This window comes from Balaenoptera borealis (assembly GCF_965194805.1).
Source record: "Balaenoptera borealis genome assembly, chromosome: 11".
Taxonomy (NCBI): Eukaryota; Metazoa; Chordata; class Mammalia; order Artiodactyla; family Balaenopteridae; genus Balaenoptera; species Balaenoptera borealis.
In genome coordinates this window covers 52971108-52993168 of record NC_138868.1, presented here as the reverse complement: position 1 = coordinate 52993168, position 22061 = coordinate 52971108, and the positions used below count along the sequence as shown (strand labels likewise).

Genomic DNA, 22061 nt, shown 5'->3' with positions numbered 1-22061 from the left:
ATATATATTAATCATGTAATCCTTTAAAACACATACACACACACACACACACACACAGATGAAGAAAGAGGAAGCTGAGGTATAAATCAGTTAAGTAACTTGTCTAAGATAACACAACTGGTTTATGGTAGAACTAGAATTTGAACTAGAACCTTTTTGATTCCAAATCGTGTGCTCTTAATCTATATTGCTTCTCATGCATTATTATTATTATTGGCCACAGCGATTGAGTTCTCCCTTTGTCCTTCTGAGAAAGATAGTATGGGACATGTGGAATAAGCATCAAGCCAGGAATTGGAAGAGTTCTAGTTCTGGTTATACCACACAGTTAATTGTGTGACCCTGTGACTTTTCATCTCTGGGCCTCTCTTAACAATAATATGGAATGGACAAGTTATTTTCAGGATCCCTTCCAACACTTTAAAAAAGTCTTCTTTGGCATATTGTTAGCAATTTATTTACATGAATTTCTTCTTCCATTATTGCCTTAACTTACCTTAAAAACAAATAAGCTTAAGAAACAGAGAATTATATGACAAATACAATAATATAGTACCAAAACATACTTAAGTAGTAAGGAGAAATCTGAGTAGCACCAGGTTGAAATACAGTTCTGTTTGTACATAAAAGATTTTATAGTGTTTTAAAGTGCTTTTTTATCTGTTACCTCAGTTGATCCTCTCAGCACACCACTGAGGTGTAGGTGTTGTCTTACTTTTCTTTCCGTGGTGGGATAAGCAGGTAAACTGGTCTAGTGGGTGTGCGCTTGCTGGGCCCAGACCTTTTGTTCACAGTTCCTATGGATGGATCCAGATAGCAAGACCCAGATCCTGTCCATGAGTACCAAAAGAAATAAAAAGAGTCAAGAAGTAAGATGGCAAGGATAGAGATCAGTAGGTCAAATGGGCAGTTTGAATGAGTATCAGAGATAGTGGATTCTCTGTAACTGGGCCTTTTTGCATGGGTTCTTCAGATCCATTTTAAGGGTCTAGAAGTGAATGGACTGGAAGATCATTTTACAGGTGATAAATTGTGGCTGAAGTGGTTCATTAGTAAGTAACAGAACTTATTCATATCAAATGATTCTAGCCCCAAATTCCTTTTTTTTTTTAAACCTGTTAAATCCGCATAGCAGTGAGCACAGACTCAGATACTACCATCACTTTATCCCATTTACACTTGCTATTACAGCAGACACCCCTTCCTTTCCATCTATGAAAAGACAGACTCCGTTCTGCCTAACACTGCAAACTAAGATCAGTACTTAGAACCTTGTACAAGTGTGACAGGAGAAGTCCCCTAGTCTTCAGCCAGAAAATAAACTCATTTTCATTATTACAGTTTTTGATTCAGTTCTTCTCTTCATTTATCCCTCATTGTCCCACATCCAGCCAGCCCCCTTCTTTCATTACATTACCTATCAACTTGTCTTTTAAAACACTGGTCATACCTTACACCCAGTGAAGTGTATGGTATGTCTCTTTACACATCCTGTGCTCCTATGCTTGACATTCATTTCTCATAGCAAAGCAGAGCAACATAGCCCTGCTTATCTTCTCTGTGCTGTACCCAGGATTTTCTCTTTGTCTCTGTTCCTTCAGTCCTAATAACCCTAACACTTTTGTGAAATTACACTGACTGGATTCCTGAAAGAGATCTTAGTTAGATTTGAAAGGAAGGTGGGTGGTATCAAGGCATGGATTGATGAGATGGCTCTAGTTGGGTGGTGTGACATGTGCTTATGTGTCTGGTTCTCCTTACAGTGGTGAAATTCCAGCAGAGATTTGTGTTTCCGGTACAGTTCGGTGGCCCAATGATAGAACACTGGTGGAGTTCCAATCTTACTTTCCAAATTTACACAAAGAAAACCCCACAGTTAAAGGTACTTCAAGTGATTTTGACCTTTGCCTTACCATTTATTCACACTAGGGATTTGGAGCATACTTAAAATTATATTCCTACCTAAACTAGGAAATTCTCCAGGCTCAAATGATATTAATACTTATGATTATTGTTTATTATTATAATTTTAAATTTCTATTTGATATTTGTTATAGGCTAGATATTATGCTAAAGGCTCTACGTGAACAACACTATCAAATTTAATCATTAAAACAATTTGTGAATTAGATACCTTATTATCTTCAATCTACAGATGAAAAAAACCAAGATTTAGTGAAGTAACTTGTCTAAGATCACCCAAGCTAATAAAAGACAAAGCCAGAACTCTATCCCGAGTCTTTAGATCCTAAGTTCTTAACCTCTTTACTATGCTCCCTGCTATAGAGGGTTTGGATTGATACAGGATAGTAGCCTTAATTTGAGGCTCTACTTTCTTTTTTCAGACAGAATACATAAGTTATCCATCCCATATCCAAAATAATATAATGTGGGTAGCAGTTTTATCAGCTAATTCCAAGTTTATAAAATCCACTTGCAACTGGTACAACAGAAATCAAACTATGTCATGAGCAGTTTTTACTTCCTTCAATTAAAAGAGTAGTTTTTATAATCTTTGACCTCCTCTTTGGTATGGATAGTATGAGGAATGCATCTTGTTTACTTTTTGTTTGTATTTTCAGGAGATCTAAATAATACAAGTTCATTTTGGAAAATACAGCAAAATAGGAAGAGAAGGAAAAACACATAATTTCACAACCTCAAGACAACCTCTATAAGCATTTCAATATATTTGCATTGAATCACGTAGTTAAGGCTTTTTTCTAATTATAAAAGAATTATACATGTTTTTAATAGAAAAATATTTTTAAAACACAAAAATCACCTATAATCTTATCACCGAGAAATAACTATTGTTAATATCTATGTGTATCTCTTTTATCTTTTTCAAATGAATACATTATATATGTAAATCTTTGACAGTATTAGGATAATTTTATATGCAATTTTTATCCTGCTTTTTTTTAATTTAACATTGTCTTGAGGATTTTTATTCATTTTTTTCAAAAATGTAAATCTTTTCCACGTAATTTTATAAATATGTGAAGGTTTACTATATATAATTTAATACCCTATTTCTAATAAACATTACAAATATTTTCATATTATTTCAAATTTTAGTAAACATCATTTTAATAGCTATATATTATTCCATTCTAGGAATGTGCTCTAATTAATAATTCCTGATTTTGAACATATAGTTATTTCTCATTGTTAACTTTTAAAATATACATTGTATATAAGCTTCTTATGTATTATTTATTATTTCTTCAGTATAAATTTCCAAAAGTGAAATTACTGGGCAAAAGAGTATGAATATTAAAAGCTTTTTATATTTATTGCTAAATTTCCTGTCCAGAAGTATGTTGCCAGTTTATATTCCCAACTTCAGACATATGACAGCCCCTGTTTCTCCATAGCCTTGATAGCATCGGGCATGTTTTATAATTCTCCCAGCTTTAATGGCAAACATTTGCATCATCTTAATTGCACTTTTTATTTTTAAGCGTGAAGTTGAACATTTTTTGTAAGAACTAACTCTTAAAAATATAAAAAGATAATCTTCTGACCTCTTTGTGACTCATGAAACCCTCTCTAATCTTCCAGGGAGAATTGGTAAAACCCAGAAGGGAGAACAAAATGACAGAATATGGGCTCCCACTTAGAGTTGCCTCAGTCAAATAATTAAGCTACTGACTTCATAAAGCATGGATTCCTTTATAAATCATCATATGTTGTCACTTCAATTAAAGTCCCTTGTGGCTTCTCTTTACTTTAACCTAAACTTTTTCTTTCCTTCTTTTCTCAGCCTGAAGTCATTGGATCTGCATCACTACCTTTGAGATCTGTCATTCAGTCTGAGCTGCTTTCTTTCAGTGACCAGCTTCCAGTGCAACAGGAAAATGGTCAGACTCCACTTGGCCCCCTCAAGGTATGTAGATTCACATTCAGGTAGTCAAGTATTTATGGAGCGTGTGTTACTGGCTGGCCCTGAGATTATAGCAGTGAACAAGAAAATCAGCATCTTTGCTCTTGCAGCTTATATTAAAACAGGACAACAAAAGTGCTGGGAAGGGGGCTTCCCTGGTGGCTCAGTGGTTGGGAATCTGCCTGTCAATACAGGGGACACGGGTTCGAGCCCTGGTCCCGGAGGATCCCACAAGCCGTGGAGCAACTAGGCCCGTGTGCCACAGCTGCTGAGCCTGTGCTCTAGAGCCTGTGAGCCACAACTGCTGAGCCTCCGTGCCACGGCTACTGAGGCCCTCGCGCCTAGAGCCCGTGCTCCGCAACAAGAGAAGCCACCATAATGAGAGGCCTGCGCACCGCAATAAGGAGTAGCCCCCGTTGGCTGCAACTGGAGAGAGCCCACACACAGTGATGAAGACCCAGTGCAGCCAAAAATAAAATTAATTAATTAATTAATTAATAAAAAATAAAAATAAGTAAATGAATGAATTTATTTCACGTGTATAATAAAAAAAAAAAACTGCTGGGAAGGAACTAAATGGTACAATGTGATAGTAAGTACCTGGGAGGAAGTAGGAGATGGGAAGGTCTCTCTAAGGAGGTGACATTTAAGGTGAGATTTGAAGAATGAGAGGAAGAGGCCACCAAGTAAAAAGCACAGGAAAGATCGTTCCAGAGAAAAGAATGGCACATGCAAAGGCCCTAAAGTGAGAATGGGCTTCACTTCATCAAGGGGCAGAATGTTGCCACAGGATAGTGAGCCAAAAGGGAGATTGGACAGGCAGGCAGGAGCCATGTCGCTCAGACCTTTGTAGGTCAGAGTAAAAGGTTTAGCTTTTATCCTAAGAGCCAAGAAAGGACATTGAAGCATGGAAGTGACATCTGATTTACATTTTAAAAGATTACTGGGTAGAGAATATTGTAGGGTGCAGGAGGGAAAATGTTGCGTTCGTCCAGAAAAGAAATGATTGATAGTTTGGACTAGAGTAGTGGCAGTGAACAAGGAGAGAAGTGGCTGAGTTTGTGTGTGGTGGGATGAATGCTATGTGTAATTCATCGGAGAGAGGGTTCTTTATTCACACGCATCAGTTTCTTAGGTGGAAGAATTTTTTTTTTAGAGCTTGCCCTAATCATTTTCTTTTAATTGAAGTATAGTTGATGTACAATATTATATAAGTTACAGGTGTACAATACAGTGATTCACAATTTTTAAAGATTATCTCCATTTATAGTTATAAAATATTGGGTATATTCCCTGTGTTGTACAATGCATATTTTATACATAATAGTTTATATATAGTTTAGTTTATAGTTTATATAGTTTATATATAGTTTATATAGTTTATATCTCTTAATCTGCTACTTCTGTATTGCTCCTTCCCACTTCCCTCTCCCCACTGGTAACCACTAAGTAGTTCTGTATATCTGTGAGTCTGTTTCTTTTTTGTTATATTCACTAGTTTGTTGTATTTTTAGAGTCCATGTATAAGTGATGCAGTATTTGTCTTTCTCTGTCTGACTTGTTTCACTTAGCATAATACCCGTAAGTCCATCCATGTTGTTGCAAATGGCAAAACTTTTATTCTTTTTTATGACTGAATAGTATTGCATTGTATAAGTACAACGTCATCTTTATTCATTCATCTGTTGATGGACACTTAGGTTTCTTCCATATCTTGGCAGTTGTAAATAATGCTGGTATCATTGGGGTGCATGCATCTTTTTGAATTAGTGTTTTTGTTTCTTTCATATATATACCCAGGAGTGGAATTGCTCATTCATATGGTAGTTCTATTTTTAGTTTTTTGGGAAACCTCCATACTGTTTTTCACAGTGGCTGCACCAATTTACATTCCCGTTAGGTGGAAGAATTTGAATGTGTGGCTTCACTATAGCTTTGTCCTGTTGTACTGGCGAGCTTTTGAAATCATCACAGCCATACATAAAACATTTCCATGACTCCTCATCACCCAGAGGATAAAATACAGGGCATACCATATGACCCAGGCTGACCACTGCAGCTTTCTCTGTTCCAGCTTCCCTACCAATAGCCATGTCAAACTATGTAAAGAATTGCTAAAGTATTGTGCTGGGTTATGCATCCATGCTTTTGTTCTTGATTTTCATGCTGCTTCCTCTTCTTGGAAGCCCTCTCTGCCCTCTTCCTGGCCTTCTTAGTAATAGATACCATTTAATTTTAAAAACTTGTTCGACTACCATTGCAAAAAATTAACATCACATTATTCTTCCACTACCAAAGTTTTATTTCTTGCTTTCCTAGTTCATTCTAGACTGCAAGGTTTATAATCAGAAAGGGGTAATAAATAGAGTTGATGGACTGGAAATTGTTTCTGTCCTGGCTTTGTTGAGAGAAGTACTGTTCTAAGTAGATTGCTGTCTATATTCAATAGAGCAAAAGAACTTTGCTGTGGGTTTTAAATAAAAGGAGCTGCAAGTCCCCTTTATCTCTAGTAATTAAGTCTCGTAATAGTGACCACTTACATTCTTCATCATTTATCCCACATCCTTTTTTACTTTTTAACATTTTAAACTTTTAAAAATAACTTCAAACTTAAAGAAAAATTGCAAAAATACTACAAAGAACTCATATACCCTTTACCTGGACTCAGCAATTATTTGTCATATTTGCTTTATAATTATCTACCTCTTCTGTCTCTTTCTCTCTCTCTTTTTGTCTCCCTCCCCACTCTCTCTCTATACACATACACACACAATTTCTTTCTGAACTATTTGAGAATACGTTACAGACATTAAACCTCTTTCTTCCTAATTTCTTGTGTGTATTTTCTAAGAACAAAGGCAACGTTATACATAATGCTGTACAGTTATAAAGATCAATTTAACAGCAATAGTATATTCTGTCTGTAGTCCATACTCAAATTTCACCAACTATGCCAATACTTCCCTTTGTAGCATTTTTTTTCCAGTCCAGGATCATGCATTGCATTTATTTATTTATTTTTAATGAATTAAATTTATTTTATTACCTTTATTCATATGATATGTCATAGAGCTAAAGATCATAGGGTAGCTAATTCTGAAGAAGGGATGAACCTTTAAACAATTAATTAACCTCAATTTACATAATGGTCTTATTTGCATAGCTAATGGATAAGGTTTGATTATAGGCCATTAACAGTCATTAATAAGTGAAAGTGTGTCAGAAATACTACACGGATTTGTATCTTAGACTCAAGAAGCAAACACCCATTGCATTTAAATGTCATCTCTAATCTCCTTCAGCCTAGAACAGTTCTGCCGCCCTTCTTCGTCTTTTAGTACTTTGATATTTTTGAAAAGTAAGGCCAGTTACTTTGTAGAATGTCCTCTATTTGGGGTTTATCTGAATCACTTATTACTATGATATTTGGAAGAATATGATTTTCTAACTTCACCATTAACTCCATCATTCCCTGTGCATTTATTATTTGGCATTCTACTATATAGAAGAGTTGTCCCTTCTCCCTTATTTATTTATGTTGGTATGGACTCATGGATTCTTATGTTATTAAAAAGGTTATAATCCACTACTATTATTTTTCATTTTGAAACTCAGCTTGTCCTGGATTTGTCCAGTGGGAGCCCCTTCAACTGGATTCTGTGTCCTTTAAATATGTCTCCATTCTCTTCTGAGCACTTACTTATTTATGGCACAAGATGATGTTTTAGGCTCATCTTGTATTATTAATAAATCATCGGCCTAGCTTTTCTTAGTCCTGGTAAGGTGATGTATGTGCAGTCTATTAATGTTCCTACTATTGTGGTATTTGAGGATGAATTAATTTATATACTAACAATCTGATGCTGCTCCTAGCTCCAAAATTCTGATTCTGATTCTAGAAAATATTCCTATTAACTTTCTTCCTTTTATGTTCTATAGGTAACTGTGGAGCTTGTTATAGATAACAAGGATTTCGCTGGTGTCAATACAAAGTTAAGTAGCAACACCCAACATAGCCCACTTTGTGCTCTTACAAGTCCAGATAAGACACTGCCAGAACCTAGTCAACATGTTACCTGTACCAAAAATCCACAGAACCTAAATCAAATTCATGAAGAAACTGTAAAGAAAACACAAAATTTGGTGCTCCCCACCCCGAAGTCACCAAGCCCTGTTGTACTAAGTCCTTCAACCTTCACGGCTGTGCCAGCCTCTCACGATTTGATAAATCAGATAAATGTGTCAACAAAAGAAAGTGCTTTGCTGTTGCATGTGCTATTGATGGTGCCAGATGGGAAAGACTTCATTACTGGAGAATCTGAGAAACAACCATCATGCAATGTTTATTTAAATTGCAAGCTCTTCAGCACAGAAGAAGTCACCAGATCTGTCATTGCATGGGGCACAACAAAACCAGTCTTTAACTTTTCTCAGGTAACTTTGTACATGTCTTAACATTCCATATGCATTAAGGATGAAGGCAGGAGTTGGGGAGGGGAGAGAAGTATGTTTCCCAAATCATAATTCCATTGTAAAAAAAAATGAGAATTTTCAGACTGGAGGGACTTTTATAATTATCTGGTATGCAGATCCAATCCCACTATTGTATGGGAAGAGGAAAAGACATTGCCAACATTTTAAAACTTTTTGTGTGTCTATTTCTTTCTATTCTATCTCAGTTGATATGGTTTCCCACTGTTTCTTTTGCCTGAATTCTGAGTTCTGTTCCTTTCTGCTTCCTCTAGGGCTTTGATCAGTTGAACTTCCTTCTTTCTTTTCTGTTTCTCCAATCTCTCCTTCTTTATTTTATTTATTTATTTTTCCTCAATCTCATTTATTCCTCCACTGATTTCAGTACTCATCTTACTTGATTTCTCAGTAAAATTTGATGCTATCACTTAAATTGTTTCCTTTCTTGATTTTCATAACTCTCTCCTCTTATTTTCTTCCTGACTCAAGAACTGTTTTTTTTCAGTCATTGGGCCAGTAGGAAAACTAGGAAAAGAGTTGTGATCCCAGTACTTCTTCCTCTCTCCTACTTTTAATTATTAGTGTTCCTATTCATTACTCTATCCTTGGCATTCTTCCAAACCAACCCTCTTTTCCCCATGGTCGCCACATCTACTCCCATAGCTTCAGTTGTGTGAAGATGACTTCAAAATCCACACTTCTTTCAGGCCAGGCATTTCCCTGTAGTTTCAGATCTCTGTGTCTAACTGCTTGTTGGTCGTCACCACCTGGATATCTCAAAAGCACTTTCCTCTTGGCACCTAACGCATCACCTGGCAAATTGCAGGTATCCAATAAAGATGTGTAAATGGAAGAAGAAATTCAGATGTATTCAAATCTGAATTTATTATTCCCTCCAAATCTCTTCCTCCTCCTCCTCCTGTCTGCCCTAATTCATATTATAATTTACTCAGAAACCCAAGCAGAACCTAAAAGTTGTCCTTGAGTCTTTCTTACATAAAGATTCACCAAATCCAGTAGATGCTGCAAACTTAATTATCTCTGTAATAAATTCTCTTATCTCCACTCCATTGCCACTGCTTTCCTTCAGACCCTCACTCTCATTCCACCTAGCCTTCAGACTGTCCTGTTTCTTGTCTCTCCCTGTCCATTTCTTCCTCTGTGCACCAACAGGAATGATCTTTCTAAAACACTAACCTGAATATTTTACTCTCCTGCTGAAAGCCTTTCAGTGATTACCCGTAGCCTTCAGGATAGAATCCAAACCCTAAGTTTGGACTGCAAGACCCTTTAAAACTACCTATACTTCTCCAGTCTCAACTCAGGCCACTCTTCTCTTCACACTAGATCGTCCAGCTGTGCTCAGCTACTTGCATTTCCTGAATATCCTCTTTTCCTACCTGTGTCCCAGAAGCCCTATCTATATGAGCTTTGTCCTCAGAGAATTCATGCCATTTTGTATTTGGCCTTTATGTGTTTGTCTCTAACACAAGACTGTGGCTTTAGACCGAGGATAACAGAGTGGGTTTTATTTTGACATCTTCAGCTCCTAGCACTGTGCTTGGCACACAAATAGGCTTTAGTAAATGCTTGTTGAATAAAAGTATAAATTAATACTTTGTCTCAGATGTGGGGTTTTGTTTTGTTTTTTTCGGCTGTTCCTGTCCCCAGGTGATTCCTGTCTCTCTGTCTTCCAAATGCCTGGAAAGGCTTAAGAACAATGTGATGATAATTGAAACTTGGAACAAGGTGCGGAGCCCAGGAGAGGACAAGCTGCTCGGGCTGGTGAAACTCCCCCTCCATCAGTTTTACATGTCATTCAAGTAAATAGGACCTTTTGAAGTATTCTTTTTTTACATCTTTAACTTTGTATGAACTGAAGAGGAATGTTTGTGGTTTGCAAACATGAACAACCCAATAATTCCTTGGAGGACTTTTCTCAATTTCACCACAGTTGCTACTTTTTATCCTATGTTATAGCAATATTACAGATACTGCTTTCCATGTTTTAGGCCCTAAGCTAAGAACCTTACATATATCAAGTCATTTTAATCCTCACAACAGTCCTTCATGAGGCAGGTAAATTTTATTTCCCCTATTTTACACATGAGTTAACAGAGGCACAGGGAAGTTAAATAACTTGTCATATATATTGTAAGTAGTGGAACCAGGGTTAGAACCCAGAGAGTATGGCTCTGTAGTCCACTCTCCTCACCAAGAAACTCAACTGCCAAGTTATCACCTCAAAAAACTGATGGTGTATCTCTCTGTTCCAAACTTCAGTTAGTATTGTTCACATCAGCCATTTGCAAGATTTCTGTACTGAGCATTGTTTCTTAGACCTTCAGATTTGATTGCTGTACCTCACTTATCACTACTCAAAACCTAGATGGGGTATTGATTTATCTGAAGATTATTTCTATCCTCAGTACAGACTGTTCATTTTTTGTTTCAAGGTAGTGATTTTTAATTATTTTAGAACTGACCTCTTTCCTAACAGCCTTCTCATGGTTCTGTGTTTTAAATGCTGTATTTTACATTTTGCAAAGAGCACTGTTGTGGGCACTGTCTCACTGTGGCTCACCGTGATGTGAGCCTTTCTATAACCCCAGGAAGTATTGTCATTATCCCCATTATACAAATGAGGAAACTTATTTAACTTGGAGATGTCAGCCTCTCTGGCTTTGTTTTCATCATCTGTAAAATGAGGGTGATGACAGATCTCCTATCTCCCTCTTGGAGCAGTTGTGAGGATCCATTGAGAAAATAAACGGGTAAGCCTTCAGTGAACAGTTAAGTACTTATATGATGGTAACGTTGGGAAGCCTGGTCAGGCTAAGGAGTGCTGCTGGAATCATGGATGTCATTGTCAGCTGTAAGCTTTTGGCTTTTTCCCCTTTTTTGTTGTAGTATTAGTTTGGTCTGGTATTCCCCTTTCCTTCTCATTTCCTTAGGCCCCATTCATTGCCGAGAGAGCATAAAGCAGTAATAACTATCAATTACTAAGCACTTATCATGTTGGTATTTTATATTTGTTATCTCTGTTTAGTCCTAACAACAGCCCTTTGATGGAAGTTTTATTACCTACATTTTACAGATGTGGAAACAGACTTTTAAAACTTATATTGATTACTTAGAGTCATAGAGCAAGTAAGAGGCAGATCTGAGGTTCAGCATGGTGTAATGAAGAGCTCTTGGACTTTTTTCTCATCTGTGAATAGTGGATAATAGCAACCTTTGCTGTGTTAGAAGGATTATAGAAACATTGTAAAGTGCTTACCACATAGTAAGTACTCAGTAAATGGCCGATATTATTTGTAATATTACTCAAATCTTATCTGCCAGACTCTAAAATCTATACTTTTTCTAGCTGACCACACTGCCTACCTCTAGAATAATGCTATTCAGCAAGCCTTGGGGCCATGATGATACAGAGTAAGTTAGACACATTCCCCCCACCTGTCAAATTGCTGAGTTTAGAACTTATCTGCCTGGTCATTTTTGTTTGATGGATTATGGATAGAATCATATTTTTTTTTTGAACCACCATTACTTTTCTAGTTGTAGATCCTTTTTTTTTTTTAAATTTTTTTTGAGGAATTGGTATACTGTTTCCTTTGGTTTTTTTAAATTTTTTTTTTATATTTTATTTATTTATTTTTGGCTGTGTTGGGTCTTCGTTGCTGCATGCAGGCTTTCTCTAGTTGCAGCGAGCAGGGGCTACTTTTCATTGCGGTGCGCGTGCTTCTTATTGCAGTAGCTTCTCTTGTTGTGGAGCACGGGTTCTAGGCGCACGGACTTCAGTAGTTGTGGCTCGCAGGCTCTAGAGCACAGCCTCAGTAGTTGTGGCGCATGGGCTGAGTTGCTCCACAGCATATGGGATCTTCCCGGACCAGGGCTCGAACCCGTGTCCCCTGCATTGGCAGGCGGATTCTTAACCACTGCGCCACCAGGGAAGTCCCTGTAGATCCATTTTAACAAACTGAGAAAACAAGCCAAGTAAGAAATGAAGCAACTCTATGACATGATTGATGATTGTTACTTACTCGTGCACAATTTCTCTCCCTTTAGAGATCCCAAGATTTCTCGCCTGCTGCTTGACGCTCAATATCCAGTTGTTGCTGTCGACAGCTACATGCCTGTGATTGATGTGTTCTCAGGCCACCAAAATGGGAGTCTTCGAGTCTTTTTAGCTATGGGTTCTTCAGATCAGATAATAGCACTGCAAAGATTAAAGAATGAAGAAGGAACACTTCCTCCCTTCAACCCCAGGCCAGCCCATTTCCTGGACCAGCCATCTGTAGCATCTGTTGCTATGGTAGTGACTAAACACTTGATTGTTTACAAAAAACATAATCTTATTTTAAGGCTTAAAAGGTGATGTTTTGATAACATGCATATGCTGTGAAATGATTATCACAATCAAGCTAATTAATATATCCATCATTTTATCTAGTTACCTTTTGTGTGTGTTTGGTGAGGACACTTAACATCTACTCTCTTAGCAAATTTCAAGCACCATAATCTCATTTTATCTTGCGTGTTTTAATGAAACCATTGCCCCAAATTCTTATTTCAATAGTGAAAGGCTCAACAAAAGAACATACTTGCACTTCAATGCTTGCTGTAGCTCAAAAGAATCATTGGTATTTTTCTTTCTTTGTTTAAATGGATACCTGTGTCCCTCTGAGCTCCTTGAATTTATAAAGAAAATGTAATTGGACAACCAGATCTTAATCCTCTAATTTACTAACTTAATTGCCTTTTTAAAAAAATTGAAGTGAACATAAATCTGCTCTAAAAAAATAGTCTCAATGAAAAAAAAAGAAAAGGTAATCTGGGGGAAAAAATGGGGATGGAGATGAAGAGTGATCCCAAATGTAAACCAGCAAAATATTCTGTTTCTTGACCAAATCCATGTTGGAAAGTTAAAGTGAAGTTCCTTGCTTTTCTACTAATAACTTAAAAGTTATTTGTTCTGTACAGTGCTGTTCAGTTGAGAAAGCACATTGACATACTTTATCATGTTTATTCCCCTAACAACTACATGAGGTAGGTCATTGTCATTCTCTTTTTTAGGTGATGAAACAGAATCAAAGAGGTTATGTTACTCGTCCAAGGTCACACAGCTGAGAATGGGAGAATTGGTGTTCAGACACAGGTCTTCTGACTCTTTAAGTCCACTGTATCATGTCCTCCTCTATCTTACATTTGATGTCTTTATTAGTATAGCCAAGTCTCAGTGTCCACACCATTTAAGTATGTTATGTTTTTTAATCTGAATGACAAATTTAATGTCTCTAGCAGAGAAAGAACTATTAAGAAAATACCTATTAGTAGGTTATTGGGTTTGTTTTTGTTTTGTTTTTTTTTTGGTTATTTATTTGTTATGAACTCTAAACTTTTTCTATTATATATTTATCATATTAGTAGTAGAAGTGCCTTCAGTAACAGTGTATTCACTACCTCCCCATTAATAAACAGTCTCAGTGTTATTCCTAACTTCATTAGAAATAATAATTAAGGACTTCCCTGGTGGTCCAGTGGTTAAGACTCCACGCTCCCAATGCAGGGGGCACGGGTTTGATCCCTGGTCAGGGAAGATCCACATGCCATGTGGCATGGCCAAAAAAATAATAATAATGATAAAGTAAATGAAAACTTGTTTCAAATATGTGTTCTTTATCCTATTAAGGAAATAGCCTTCTGTTTTTAGTGTACGAAGAATCAGGAACATCTGATTAAATTTTATCAAATGCCTTTTTAGCCGTATTGAGATAGTCACTTTTTTTCCTTCCTCTATTAGTGCACTCTCTTACATTTATGGATTTCCTAATATTGACCCAGTCTCACAGCCTAGAGTAAGTCCTGCCTGATCTGATTACAGTGAACAGTTGTGAGATTTATACACAGTGAAAATTAAGTATCTGTTTTAGTATCAGCCAATTATGCTTATTTCTTCATCTATTCTCAGACTTCATAGAGAAGCATGAATACGCTATACAAATTACTCTTTAAAGCTCCCCAGTATCTCTGTTTCATTTAATAGGCAGGGGACCAAGGAAATGGATTGATGGAGCACCACTTTGAACTCCTTATAGACAAGATTAAAGGGCTCGCCCCTCTTCAGGCAACAGTCTGGGGAGAAGCAGATTGTTATGTCCAGTACTACTTTCCAGTTCAAGACTCTCAACCCAGTGTGCTGAAAGGACCTGAGTTCCTTGAAAATGGTAGGTTTGGGAGATTAGGCTTTCTCATTCTTGTGTGGCTCTTTTATTGAGTATGCTTAGGGATTTTTTTTCCTGAGTCAGTTTTATGTTCCTCAGTATTTCCAGCCTTACCTGGGCAGTACAGGAGATAACCTGAGTTTTTACTTTTCTTAAATTGTTTTTTAATTTTATTTTGATTTGATTTCAAATTTATGGAAAAGTTACAAAAATAGTACAAAGAACTTCTGTATACCCTTTACCTAGGTCCATCAGTTATTTACATTTTGTCTCATTTTATATCATTTACATGCCTACTCACTCTTATCATCTATTAACATACAGTTGATTCTCATTATCCACTGTAGTTATATTCTATAAAGTCATCAAGAGCACTGAATTAAGAGAATACCAAACCATTGCTCCTGGGGGAAATATGTACATATACATATCTCACATAGATCATAATCTTAAATCCTAAAACAATTCATCCTCATAGATTCTATTTTCTTTATTTTACAGAAGAGAAAACAAGGTTCAGAGTGTTAGTGACTGAGGCCTCCCCACTACCAAGTGCCAAGGTTGGCATTCAAACCCTGTCCAACCGGCCCCAGAGCCAGAGCCCCTGCACTACATTGCACTGTCCCTTGCCATCTGATCCTCTGGCCATCTCTGAGAGCTAAAACAAGAAGACAGAGTGTCACCTTGTTTGATCTCAGCTGGGAATGAGCAAGTTGGGTGACTCAAATTTTCTGCTATTCTGAGCATGTTCTTGAATAACCGTGAAAGTGCTGCCAGTATTGGTTTTGAGGTTCAAATAATGGACTTGTATCTAGGATATATTGATATAAAGAACTCCTACAAATCAGTAATGAAAAGACAACTCAATTTAAAAATGGGCGAAGGATCTGAATGGACACTTCCCTAAAGATATACAAATGGTCAATAAGTACATGAAAAGATGCTTAACATCATTGGTCATTTGGGGGATAAAGATTGAAACCACCACAAGATACCACTTCACACTCACTGAGATGGCTATAATTTTTTTTAAAAAATAAGACTAATAAGTGTTAGTAAGGAAGTGAAGAAGTTGGAACTCTTACACGTTGTCTACCAACAAAGGAATCTCTTCTGTATTACCATGGCATCTCAGGGGACCAGAGCTGCTAGGGAAATGGACCTTGGTAGGAGTAATACAGTCAGAAGATACAGATTCCGGTTCCAGGTCTGTGACCTACTAGCTCTAAGACCTTTGAGTTGACATGTAACATCAAGGTATCACATCCTCATCTGTGTAGTAGGAGAAATAATACCTACTTTGTTTTCTTTACAGGAGTATTGTGAGGACAAAATTGAACAATACTGGATATTAACATACTGTAAAACTGCATATAAAACACTTCTTTTATTTATTTATTTATTTATTTATTTATTTATTTATTTATTTAGGCTGCGTCCGGTCTTAGATGCAGCTTGCGGGATCTTGGGTTGCAGTATGTGGGCTTCTCTCTAGTTGTGGTCTGCAGGTTCCAGGGCATGCAGGCTCTGTAGTTGCGGCATGCGGGCTCTCTAGTTGTGGTGCATGGGCTCAATAGTTGGCAGTGCGCGGGCTTAGTTGCCCCACGGCATGTGGGATCTTAGTTCCCCAACCAGGGATCGAACCCATGTCCTCTGCGTTGGAAGGCGGATTCTTAACCACTGGACCACCAGGGAAGTCCCTGTAAAACACTAAATGATGTGTTGGATTATTCTGAACTGCTTTTCTTTTCCAAAGGATTCACTCTGAAGCCTTTCAGATCTGCAACCACACTCTGCGTTCCAGACCCCATCTTTAATAGTGAGCACCGTCACTCTCTCCTGTTGCCAGCTGAAATTCCAGTGCAAAGGCTCCTACTCGGTGCCTTCTCTGCACATGGGCTTGTACCTGGAGGTGGAGTCCAGTTTGAAATCTGGTGCAGGTACAGTGTGGAGAACCCATGCCTGTGCCTAGGAAGGAAGTGCACAGTCACAGAGCATCCTTCCCTTAATTAGCCCAGGTTGAATTATAAGCAAGCAAAGAGCCCCCTTCTGCCCTGTTTAATATTATTTAGGTTTGATAATGACTCTTGTCCAGATTTTACTGAAATCTGTTCAGTTATTAGGCTCTTGGGAGCAGTTGTATCTCATATTTCTAACCATTACTTACATTTGGAAGAGAAGTTTTAGTTTTATCTCCTACTGTCACTTAAATGTATCAGTCACCTTTTTTCTGCTTCTCTTTCTGCCTTATATAGTTCAGGCCCTCACTATATCATGCCTAAATTATTGTAATACCCTCTTAACTGGTCTCCCCACTTCTAGAATCGTTTCTTGTAATCAGTTCTTCCCACCACCAGAAGAGTGGCCTTTGTAAAATATAATTCCACTCATGGCACAGACTTCGGCAGATTTCCAGGAAAGATAATGGCATGAATACAGATGTTTAACCTCCCCCTTTGCATCCTCACCCCCAATAAACCAACTAAAATAATTTTAACGTGAGGAGGAAATAGAGTAGGTACTAACAGATCCTCATCGCCCCTTCAGATTTGAGGGGCATGGGCCTGAAGCCATAGAAGAGATTGGAACTGCACTACTTAGAACCACTTGTGCTGCAGGATGGATGCTCTCAGGAGTGGCTACTCCCAAAGGGCCAAGCCAGATGCAGATTCCTCAAACAGAAAACCTGTGAGAAGCTGGGCTTTGTCTTGAACACAGGGTATAATTTATGGGGTTCTTCGTCCAAGTAATGGACAGTAAATCCCGCCAGACACAGCCACAGCTGTATACCAGAAATACAGAACAATCAGGCGCCAAAGATAACTAGATACTGAAAGCTGATCCCTGGGGCAGAGTGAATCATTCATCCACCTTATTCTTTCAACTGACAGCTTGTGCTTTTGTGGCTTACAGGTACTATTATCCTAATGTGAGAGACCAGATGGTCGCCAGAGGAACCTTGCCATTATCGAGGATCTGTGCCACTGTAACCATGCAGCGCCGTGAGGATGTGGGAATGCAGACCTTTAATCTCCCTTTAACCCCCAGGCTTGAGAATAGGAATGAACTAAGGAACCAATCATCAGGTAATTGAAGACTAGTTTATCTTTCCCTAGTATATATAAATATCCATTTTCTCTCTAAATTAGTGATTCTTCACATTTTGTGGTACTTACCCTTTTAAGAATCTGATAAAAACTAGGAGACACCTTCTCTTAGAAAATGAGTGTAGAATATACACTGCAAATTTTGCATATAATTTTAGAAAATTCATAGTTATGTAGACTCTGTATATAAATGTTGCTTGTCTCATCTCACCTCTAACTTCAGCAAGTATTTGATAAGCCCTCATGGCATAAAACCTAAGTATCATATAGATGTACTCAGAGAATTATTATTCTAAGGCAACATGATGTAGGATTGGAAGAATATAGTCAACATGAACTGGGAATTCACTGTGAGGGAGGAAGAAGTCAGGATTTAAAGTTAGAAGAGATTAGTTAGAATTTGGAGTTTTGAATTATATCCTAATGGTTCCATCTGGATGACCCACCCTCCAAGTACATCATGAATAACTAGAATTAGCCTTCTAAATCAAATTACTGTTCATTCTTACTGTAGAGTATCTGCCCAAACAAAAGGTTTTATCTTGCTATGATTAAGATTGAGTTGTTCCTCCTGACCCTCACTGATCAGCTTGTTCTATTGTTCCTTAAAGCTTTCCCTGGAATGTGATAGGAGAATTTTTATAAAAAGATGGCATGTGAAGGTGTTTAAGGTGGTGGTAGTAGGAGGGTGACAGAAATATATGAGTGCAAAAACCTTTTAAAGGTTTAAAAAAGAAGAAAGGTTAGAGTCCATCTCAATTCTATAAAAATAACTGGGATTAAGTTCTGCCTCTGATAGTTAATGTGATTTTGGCAAGCAGTTGAATCTCTGAGCCATAGTTTCTTGGATATAAAGTGAAAATAGTGACGTCTGTTCTGCTTTATTAATCCTAAAGTACAATAATATAATGTGATTCTGACCACAGATTGTTTCACTGCTAAGGCCCCATATTGTTCATCAGGATTATAGTGTTTATCCTCTTTCTTCCTTTCTGACTAGACTTGGGGTTTGGTAGAACAGAGATTATTCCAACCAACCTTCTTTTCATTTTTCCTTTTGCCCTCATTCTTTAGGTTTACTGGATGTGGGCCTAAGGTACAAATGTACTCCAAGGACAGCGGAGGGAGTTCTTGCAGCCCGAGCCGTCTGCATCTCAGTCCAGATTATCAGAGCCTGTGGTTTGCAAGCAGCAGCCAAGTAAGTTCACCTTAGAAAAGCAGTTCTCAAAGCAAACCTTTCTCCACTGCAGTCCACATGATATGTGATGCCCAAATAACGTAAAACTTTCTTGCGTACAATTTCCAGTTTATTAAACACAACTCTACTCTTTTTCTCTTAAGAAAGCATACAGGAATATAAGTGAATAAATCACTTGCAAATTTTGCTGTTTTAACTGTTATTAGCAATTTAGTTCCTTGACCTTGTCCAGCGATTTTATCCTCTACCATACTTACCCTCTTATTCCCAAGGTCAGACCCTATGCCCACCAACCATGCCAGGACCAATCACCACTACACCTCCTCTATAGTCTCTCATGTTCAATCTCTGAGTACCACCTCCTATTTTTCTAGCTTATTCCCCTTTAGTCTGTTCTCAGTACAGAAGCCAGTGATCTTATGGAAACTTAAATCAGGTCTTGACACACATCTACTTAAAACCCACCAATGCCTTTCCATCTCATTCAGAGTAAAAGCCAGAGTCTTTAAAATGGCTGTAAGACCCCACATGATCTGACCCCGTTATCTTTATGACCTCCTCTCTTCCTGGTAGTTGCTGCTCTACTCACTCCATTCCAGGCACTGGCTTTCTTATTACTTCTGAACACACCACGCTCTTTTTCCCCTCAAGGCCTTTGTCTTGCTCTTTTCTCTGCCCGAAACACTGTTTCTATATATAAACAGCATGGCCCTCTCTTCCCTCCTTCAGGTCTTCACTCATTCTTCTCTCTAATTTGGATGTTCTTCCTCCTTTTGTCCTCTAAACAAGCTTCTGTTTTCTTCAAGACTTTGCAGCCTTCCTCTGTCTCTCCTACATGTAGATAGAATCGGTGCTTTGTCCTTTGTCTGTTAGCACCTTGGTTGCAGCACATATCACTCTGTTTCAATTATTTGCATACATGAGTTTTCCTCACCTAGGCTGTGAGTTCCTGTAGACACAGACACTGCCTGAACTCCTCTCTGTCCCCGCCACCACATAGCATAGTTCTAGCACGTATCAGGTGCCCAGTAAGGAGAACTAGATCACGATCCTGAGGCAGGCTAGCTCACTTTGGACATGAATTCAAGAAAGAGGCAAGTGCTCCTTAACATTTTTTTTTTTTTTTTAAATCACATCTTTATTCTCAGAAACTTCTATCTTTTTTTTTTTTTTTAAAGACTTTATTTATTTATTTATTTATTTATGGCTGTGTTGGGTCTTCGTTTCTGTGCGAGGGCTTTCTCTAGTTGTGGCAAGCGGAGGCCACTCTTCATCGCGGTGCGCGGGCCTCTCACTGTCGCGGCCTCTCTTGTTGCGGAGCACAGGCTCCAGACACGCAGGCTCAGTAATTGTGGCTCACGGGCCCAGTTGCTCCGCGGCATGTGGGATCTTCCCAGACCAGGGCTCGAACCCATGTCCCCTGCATTGGCAGGCAGACTCTCACCCACTGCGCCACCAGGGAAGCCCTTAACTTTTTCCCTTGTTACAACTTAGGGTCAGATTATTTACCTTTAACTTCATAGTTGCTAAATAACTAATGGGATTACTTCCATGTGAGATCTGACACTGAAGTAGCTGGTAAAATGTTCAGTCTAATTAATATTTTTCCTCACTAAATTCTCCAAATAGACTTTTCCAATAATTGCTTGAGAACATCTTAGTGTTAGTGAGATGCCAGGGCAGTTTTTTAATCATGTTTTCTCATATATTCAAACTCTTGATGGTTTCTCATTGTCAGTAGCAGTGGTCTCCTAATTTTAATTTTACATTCCTATTAATAAAAAAATAAAAATTTAGCATACTCTCTAAATATGTGTATACTTATTCATGTATAAGTCATCTTCATGTACTACTACACTAATATATACACTATAAAATATACCAGAGGGTAGTAAAACTTTAATATATGAGATAACAACTCTAAAAGTTTTAATAATTTTTTTCCTATGCCCAAATAGTTTACCCTATGAACCCCCTAGATTGTACTCACTCCACTTTAGGGTAGTGGTCCACAGGATAAGGTCCAACCTGCTTGCTCAACGTGGCATTCAAGACCCTTCAAAATATCTTAATCTGAGTCTTGAAAGAAGAGTAGGAGTTAATCATAATGCCCAAGAGAGCTGAAGATTATTCTGGTCAAAGAGAAGAACATGTGCAAAGGCCATGGAGGCATGAAACTTGTGTATAATGGAGTACCTGTTGTGGGTAAGACCCAGCCCGGGTCAGAATTCTTAAACATGGTGTTAAATTAACTACTGTTTAATTGACAGAGAAGGACTTGGAATTTCGGTACTCAGTAGACCTCAGAGAGACTGAGTAATAGATAAGAAACTCAGTTGCTTTTCTCTCTGGGAACTCACAGGGAAAGTCAGATTAGATGGCAGGCACTTTTTTGTAAGTCCCGCATTTGGTCTGTGTTGCGCTTTCAAGAAAAAAGGGCAAGAAGCCAGACCAGTACAATGGAGTGTCCTTGTAGTATCACTCTAGTAGGCAGATGACTATTGTCTCCCTCATATACACATACACTGTGATATCGAGATTACTAAGAAAACACATAGTGGCATTGCCAAAAACCTAAATAGGAAACACATGGCTGGTTAGTGTTCTTGGTGGCCTTGTGGAAATGGTGATGTTTTCTAGGCAGTCAAGCTGATTTCTGATATTACCTCCTTCTCATTCCCACCCTTCTCCCCTACAGGGCTTTGGCTGAGCAGGAACCTGCTCTGCAGTTTAGTGCCACAGTCGGGGTCAATGCCTTTGTCACCACTCATCTGTCCTTCCTGCCCAAGGGAGAACAGCGCCAAACCCGCCCTGTGGCCTGTTCCTTCTGCCCTGAGTTCTCCCATCACAGTGAATTCTCATGTAACTTGGTAACTCAGCACTGCAGTGGAGAAGCCTGTTTCCTGGCAGAGTTGTTGGAGTTTGCAGAAGTTACTTTTGCTATTTATCATGAAGATACCAAGTCAGGTGAGCACCAAATGACTCACAATCAGAATTAAAAAGGGCTCTGTTTTGAATGGTATAGCACTTCCTAGGAGATACATGCTGAAGTGTTTAGGGGTGAGGAGTCATATTCTCTGCAACTTACTTCTGAAGGGTATAGCAAAAATATGTAGAATATGTATTGAGTGTGTTTGAGAGAATGTAGAGAGAGGTAAAGCAAATGTGTC

The 22061-nt window shown here is 38.1% G+C and overlaps 1 protein-coding gene across 5 annotated transcripts in view; it reads left to right on the top strand.

The window, feature by feature from the left end:
- C2CD3 (C2 domain containing 3 centriole elongation regulator) overlaps positions 1–22061 on the top strand; it is a 125949-nt gene that overhangs the window by 49209 nt on the left and 54679 nt on the right. For all 5 annotated transcript variants that reach the window (XM_082343130.1, XM_082343127.1, XM_082343126.1 and 2 more), the window contains exons 12-21: positions 1764–1882; positions 3770–3892; positions 7829–8323; positions 10031–10182; positions 12431–12677; positions 14409–14589; positions 16343–16526; positions 17500–17672; positions 18768–18891; positions 21590–21858. In XM_082343130.1, the coding sequence (XP_082199256.1) occupies positions 1764–1882; positions 3770–3892; positions 7829–8323; positions 10031–10182; positions 12431–12677; positions 14409–14589; positions 16343–16526; positions 17500–17672; positions 18768–18891; positions 21590–21858 (2067 nt within the window). The remainder of the gene's footprint in view (positions 1–1763; positions 1883–3769; positions 3893–7828; positions 8324–10030; positions 10183–12430; positions 12678–14408; positions 14590–16342; positions 16527–17499; positions 17673–18767; positions 18892–21589; positions 21859–22061) is intronic.